General features: G+C 37.1%; 1 protein-coding gene across 1 annotated transcript; it reads left to right on the top strand.

The window, feature by feature from the left end:
• The first annotated feature begins 211 nt into the window (after positions 1-211).
• On the top strand, positions 212-7,437 carry LOC131201320 (primary amine oxidase, lung isozyme-like). Its single transcript, XM_058189140.1, has 4 exons — positions 212-1,784; positions 4,714-4,999; positions 6,489-6,618; positions 7,237-7,437. The coding sequence occupies exons 1-4, from the start codon at positions 212-214 to the stop codon at positions 7,435-7,437; spliced, it is 2,190 nt and encodes a 729-aa protein (XP_058045123.1).
• Positions 7,438-7,781: the final 344 nt, after the last annotated feature.

The following is a 7,781-nucleotide window of genomic DNA, read 5'->3' as shown; positions in this document are numbered from 1 at the left end:
TCTCTTAATTTCTTTGTCAGTAAATATAAATTTAACATACAATTGCTTATCTTTGCACAATTTCTGGAGTATTTTGTAAATGCAAGGAATTTATACTTTTGAAACTTTCATGCTCAACATGTGTCTTTAATATTTGTGTTTAGAATTAAAAATTGATAATTTGGGATTTAACAAACTGTTTTCTGTATGTTCTGTCAATAGGTTTGGAAAAATGAATTCAAAAGTGATCTATTCTCTTGTAGCAATAGGCGTCACCATAATTATTATTTTAGTCTTGAATTTCCGAAATACGTGGGAAAAACCTACCAATTATGAGAGTTCTTCCCAGACAAAGGGACAAGAGGAAGGTGGTCAGGATTGTGGCAGCCAGGTATTTCAAGATTTAACCCCAGAAGAGATAATGCAAGTAAAGAGGTATTTACAGTGCAACCTGGGAGTGCCACTGGTAGAGACGCCTCAAGCCAAGCCATCAGACAACTGCATTTATTTGATCACCTTGCAGCTCCCTCCCAAAGCACAAGTATTACAATTCTTAGATCATCAAGGATCTAAACCAGCACGGGAAGCTCTGGCTGTGGTCCATTTTGGAAATCAGCTGGACCCCAATGTGACAGAATTTGTGGTGGGTCCACTTCCAGAACCAACATATCATGAAGATATCACAGCACAAAAATATGGAGAGAAACTGTTTTATTCTCAAAGATTTGTTTTGGCAAATGAGTTTAATGAAATCAATGAATTTTTAAAGCATGAATATCCCAAGGCTCCAAATTTCATCCAAAAGGTTCTAAATTACAATGGAAGCAATATTCAGTATATTTATCAATTGCCACCAGGACTTAAATCAGGAGATCGCAAAATGTGGGTGAGTCATTTTCAGAATGTGACTGGCTATTATTTGCATCCCATTGGGCTTGAAGTCCAAGTGGATCATAGTAGCTTGGATATTTCTGACTGGAAGATAATAAAAGTGTCTTACAATGGAAAATACTTTGAAGATTTGGAAGACCTCGAGAGACAATTCAATATGCGAAAGGTTAGAGTAGACAAGGTTAAAGAAGCACCTCTTGATGGGGGCTACTCTTCACTGAAGCAGAGGGTACCACCAAAAGATCCAGGCCCTTTGCAGTATGAACCTCGTGAACCACGCTATAGGATTCAGAATAATCAAGTCACATTTCTGAACTGGAAATTTACATTTGGAATTGATGCAAGCAGAGGTCCACGTATATTTGATGTCAGGTTTAATGGAGAAAGGATAATCTATGAATTAAGTTTGCAAGAAGCAAGTGCTATCTATGGCTCCAACAGTCCTACTTCCACGTTGATCAGATACATGAATGTGGGTTTTGGACTTCGATCCCATATCTTTCCACTTACTCAGGGAGTAGATTGTCCTTATTTATCCAGTTACTTGGATTGGCACTTTTTTTACGATAGTTCATTACCTGTTAGCCGTAAGAAGTCTATCTGCATCTTTGAGCAGAATGCTGAGTTACCTATACGACGACATTATGAAAGCATCCAGTCTCCTTTTTATGGAGGTTTGTCAGATTCAAATCTGGTGTTCCGAACCATATCTTCAGTTGGCAACTATGACTATATCTGGGATTTTATTTTCCACCAAAATGGAGCTATTGGTGTTCGGGTCCATGTCAGTGGGTACATTCAAACTTCATTTTACTTTGGTGATGCCGAAGACTTTGCCAATAGAGTCCAAGAAAGAGTGCTTGGAATAATTCTCACCCACAATATTCATTTCAAGGTGGATTTGGATATTGGTGGTAAGTAGGAAAAATGTCTGCAGCTTTCAAAGTAATTTATTGGTTCTTTACTCCTTTCTTACAATTTTTATAATGAATGTAAAATTATAATGAAGAAAGATTCAAAAGAATGCTTATTGTTCTCAGTAATGTTCTTTAACAATTTTGGAGAAGAGAGTTTTTTTTTTAAAAAAAAATTAAGAATATTTATTTCACTATTGGTTTGCTTTGAAAACTTAATTCAAGTACAATATGCACTGCCATAATAAGAAAATATGATCAGTGGCTACTCAACAAAATATCATGACATTAAATTTATTGCAATTATGTCTTCATAGATTTTGTGGGCTAAATCTGGAAATTAGTTGACTTTCAGGTGCTTTTGAAACTAAAGGTTTTTTTAGGACAGATAATACCAAAAATCCTTTATAGATTATTTAGAATACAGAATAACAGAGTTGGGAGGGACTTTGGAGGTCTTTTAGTCCAACCCTCTGCTCAGGAAAGAAATCCTGTACCAGGGTGGGTTCTACTTACCTTTACTACTGGTTCACATCATGCCTGCACATGCACATCATGCCTGCACATGCGCAGAAGAGTTTTGATGACATTTGGGTCAGTGGATGGAGCCTCCCGCCGGTTTTACTACCGGTTCTATAGCACCAGGCCGAACTGGGGGCAACCCACCACTGCTCTGTACCATTTTCTCATTCTGTACCATATTCTCATTCTCATCCCTGAGTCTTTAATTTTTTTAAAAAATAAAATGTTATAAAATGGGTCATTGGTGATCTCAGTTTAGTGCTTTATTTTTAAAGAATAAGTTCTGACGTAATAATAATAAAATAATAGTGATTGATCATACACACATAGTAAATTTCAGCCAGTTTGGTCTAGTGGTTAAGGCACTAGAGTAGAAAGGGGGAGACCATGAATTCTGGTCCCATCTTAGCCATGAAAGCCTTGGGCGAGTCACTCTCTTTCAGCCCAATTCACCTCACAGGGTTGTTATGGGGAAAATAGAAGGAGGAAGGGGTATTAGATATATTGGCCACCTTAAATTGTTTATAATAAAATAATAAAAGGTGGGATATAAATAAAAAACCTTGGATGTGATTAATTCTGTAAATCAAACAGGTCTTCATGCCCCTTTACCATCTTGTTCCCAAGTAGGGATTCCAGACTAATTCTTCATTTGATTCCTCTTGGTTTGGCTAGTCTCTCTCCTACATATAGCTCAAACAATGACCGCCTAGATCAGGAGGCTGTCTTGATCTTGTTTCTGATCCAGCAAGAAGCAATGGCTAGCTTGATTTGAAAATTAAGTTGAAAGCCAGAAAATATTTCATGGAAATCTGCACACAAAATTAGCATTTCCAAACAAATTGCAGAAAATATGACTTCTGTAACAGAATCATCAGTGCTTGGAATGCTTTACCTGACTCTGTGGTCTCTTCTCATAACCCTAAAAGCTTTATCCAAAAACTTTCTACTATTGACCTCACCCCATTCCTAAGAGGACCATAAGGGGCGTGCATAAGCGCACAAACGTGGCTACCGTTCCTGTCCTATTGTTTTTATTTTCTTCTTCACACACACACACACACACACACACACACACACACACACACACACACACACACACATATATATATATGCTTATACCTCCTTATATTTACTCATATATGTGTTTATATACTATATAATCTTTTTGTATGATACCTACATATATTGTTGTGACAAAATAAATAAATAAACATTATTTCTCTCTATTTCTTGGTTCCAAGTCTATTTCTATTTCTTTCTGTTACATAGACACATTCTCTCTGTCATATTCTTTTTTTTAGCACTGACTCATTTTGAATGCTGATGCTTTCTGGACAATGATCTCATAAAACTCTTTTTCCAATGCAACAAAGTGAAAATTATTATAGTGTATAAAAATATTCCTTTTGTGAAGTTCTCAGATTTCCTGATAGGGTAGAACACATATTCTGTGTCCCAGTTTTGCCCCCTCTGCCCTGATTGATCTTCATCGCTGAAAATTGGTAGTGCAGTTTTCTTGTATGTTAGTTCAGCAAACACATGAAAATTGTAATGTAGGCCCTAAAATTGTTCTTTAAGGAACAACAAAAGTCCTCAAAACTTTTTACAAACCAGGAAAAATTTTCTCCTCTCTGGCCTCGGCCATTTGTCTTAATCCCCCAGCCAATATGGTTGTCAAGTTACTACAAAGTATCCCATACAGTCCTTTGGTTCAAAGACAGCAGTCAATGAGGTGCTACATGATTTGTATTTGCATTTCATAATGAGTTTCATAAAGGCTGACTACGTTATTTCTGGATGAAGTGAATGTACTAAGATTACAAACTGCAGGTAGCCAAGTTGGCCAGAGTATAAGAGGATGTATCAATGTAATGGTCCTGAATTAAATAATTCTAGGCGAAGTTCCTTCTCAAGTAGAGAAGATGAATGTGTAGAAAATCCCTCTTTGCTAATAAGCAAAGACATTGTTAAATTTGTGTTACCTGATTGGCAAATATATGTTGTAAAGACCTGAAGCTGACATGTTCCCAGCTTGTTTCAAATAAATAAAGGAGAATGCATGAACTCCCCAAATGATTTGTTCTAATAAACCATTAACCCGAAATGTTCCAGTCTCTAATTCTGTTATCAGTTTTGGTTTAGGTCGTTGTTCAGGTGGTGCTATTTAATGATCAAGCAGCTGTTTATTAAAATTGCAAAGGTTCTTTTTTCACACTGAGTTACATTGCTCATATTCAGACTGGAAAACTAATCCTGCATATCCTTATCACAATTTCATCTCCATATCAGCAAAGCTTTAGAATATAAATAACATTGATTTTAAGAAGCTGAATATACAACAGGAATAATTTGGTTTATCATTAATTGCTCAAATTCTAATTACTACACTGATTTTCTTTCTGAGGTGTGGAAAATACCTTGGTTGGCAATGACATGGCTTTTGAAACCACACAGGCCCCTTGGAGCCCAGAACAAGAGATCCATCGGATGAAGATGGTGAGGAAAGTTTTGGACACTGAGAACAAGGCGGCATTCCGTCTCCATGACAACGTGCCCAGATACATTTATTTTGCATCCAACTGCACAAACAAGTGGGGCCATGAGCAAGGCTATCGGATCCAGATGGTCAGCTTTTCTGGAGACCATCTGCCAGAGTCAGATCCAATGGAGCCAGGCCTCAGTTGGGGTCGGTAAGTGACTATCTTTAATGCAGAAGTAAAATGGATTCACCTATATCTTTGGCTTCCAGGAGCTTGAATAAGATTTATTCATTTTAAAGCAGAGGTGGGTTTCACCAGGTTCTGACCAGTTCTGGAGAACCAGTAGCAGAAATTTTGAGTAGTTCGGAGAACCGGTAAATACCACCTCTGACTGCCCTGCCCCCATCTATTCTCCTGAATCTCAGCTGATCGGGAGGAAATGGGGATTTTGCAGTAACCTTCCCCTGGAGTGGGCAGAGAATGGAGAATTTGAAGGATGAAGTATCCTTTCCATGCCACGCCCACCAAGCCATGCCCACAGAACTGGCAGTAAAATTTTTGGAAACCCACCACTGTTTTAAAGAAATGTATATATCCATCTCTTGGCTTCTGTTAGGCCTTAATGCAGATGATATTTTTAAAAAGTCTGAACATTGAGAAAATATTTGCTAGGGAAAATCTTTCCAGTTGCAATACTTATCAGTAGAGTATATAATGGAACAAAGTGCTATCCAAACTCTGCAGAATTTCTTCTCGCTAATATTCCTCACAACCATTCATGACAGATGTTTCAAGTCCCATAACTTCTTTTTATTAAAAATTCATTATTGGCTTGCATAGAAATATGTAATTCCTTTGACAAATATAACATGTTTGGGTTGTAATCTATAATCATATTTGAAAGAATAGTTAATAGTTAAAAACAGACCTCAGACTGACAGCTATTATTGAGCTTGATCTAAGAAAATTCCTACAGATCCAGAAGTTTCCAGATATATAGAAATAAATGTAGGCTTATAGAAATTAAATTGAGGGATTTGAGTTTTAGTAAATCTAAGTGATATCAATTAAAGGTAAAACTGTGGTCTGAAATACATTTTTAATTTATCCTATTATCCCAGCTATAAACATATCTGGAGTAGGCAGACCAAGCTATTGGAGGCCATGCATAATTTATTCCGTTATCTGATTTCTATAATAGACTTTTCAAATCTCCTTCAACAAGATTGAAAATTTCAAATTGCTCTGGCTGAGTATTGAAGAAACCCAAGCCATGTTATTGTAAATTTGTACTCTTGCACTTCTGGACCAAATTTGAGATGCTCCTGGTAAACTTTAACATCCTGAGTTTGGGGTCAGTATATTTAATGGACCACCTACCAGGATGGAGATCCATGATACCTGCTAGGTTGGCAGAGATCACCACAGTGGTCTCTGCCACTCATCTATGGAATTACACAGGGCAGTTCAAGTGTAAAATCAACTCAAAACTCATTTGTAGTTTAATAATGAGTTACAACAATGATAGTCCCTATATTTTTATGGTTAAGCTATCATGGAATAAGTATCCTGTCATTATATTGTCTTTCAAGATCTATGCCTGGAACAATAATCTCTTAAGAGCTTAAGAAGAGAAATAATAAATCTTAATAATTAGTAAGAAATAAAAAATGCAACTCTTCTTGTTTTGCCTTATAAGTTATAAACTAGCTGTTACCAAGAGGAAGGAAAATGAGCCTTTCAGCACCACTCCCTACAATCAGGTTGACCCATGGAAACCTCCCGTGGTCTTTGCTGACTTCATAAACAATGAGAGCATTGTCAATGAGGTAAGTCAGGGGTTAGCAACCCATGGTTCTGGAACCACATGTGGCACTTTCATCCCTTTTCTGTGGCTCCCTGTCACTGGTCGGCTCCACAATTGATAGGGCCTTCAGTTAGGATAGGTAGAGGAAAAAGGATGTTGTGCTAGGAGGAGACTCTATGGTGGGAGAACCAGACTTCTGGTCAGCAGAGGAAAAAGAACGCCATGCTAAGAGGAGACTCTATGGTGGGGAAACCAGACTCCTGGTGGACTCCAGAATTGAACAAGGGGCTTCTGGTTAGAACCTTTGTGGTTCTTTGATTGTTTAAGGTTGCCAACCCCTGAGGTAAGTGAAGATGGACCCCACCTACCATTGAACAACTTTGTAGGTTATTATCCCAAAATTCTGCAGAATGGTTATAAGGTCTTTGCTAACAATATTGTATTCCCAGTTTTCCATTTCTACACATCCCTAATTCTGAGTAGACAAACAAAAAAATCATATTGTCAGATTACCCCCTAAATTATCTGCTGTTTTGCTTAATAAACTTAGTTTCTTTCAATCCACTCCTGTGCTACCTTCTAGTTTAATAAGTCTTTTTCCTAAGATAGCGCAATAATATTATCCCCTTTCTTTTCACAGGATCTGGTTGCTTGGATCAATACTGGCTTTCTCCATATTCCACATTCTGAAGATATACCCAATACTGCAACCCTTGGGAATGTGGTTGGTTTCTTCTTGAGACCCTACAATTATTTTGATGACGACCCTTCCATGTGTTCTCCAGACAGTGTTTTCTTCATCGGTCAACAGGATCCCAATACCTGTGAGATCAATCAATAACATTTTGCAAAATTAGCTTCATTATTGCCCATTTCCCCCTTCCACTTATGGGTTTTTTCAAACTTGACAACTTTCTAATGTCTTTTACTTTTTGACATTGAATTTGAAATTGAAAATAAACAATAAATTTGTACCACGATCAGCTAACACCTAGGGGTTTCTGCACAGTATTTTTGAAATCAGAATTTTAGACTGTGTGTATATATTGTATTAATCTGTATCTCAATAATACTTTTGGTTTTTGCTTAAAAATTCATGGGCATACTTTATCTTACTTGCTAGTGTTCTACAATTTTCTTTTACTTTCTCTCTTCTTCCTTCTGCATAATTAATGGACATTTTTT

Source organism: Ahaetulla prasina, chromosome 6, assembly GCF_028640845.1.
Source record: "Ahaetulla prasina isolate Xishuangbanna chromosome 6, ASM2864084v1, whole genome shotgun sequence".
NCBI classification, from domain to species: Eukaryota; Metazoa; Chordata; class Lepidosauria; order Squamata; family Colubridae; genus Ahaetulla; species Ahaetulla prasina.
Note: the sequence above shows the minus strand (reverse complement) of the source record. Positions and strands in the feature narration are given on the sequence as shown.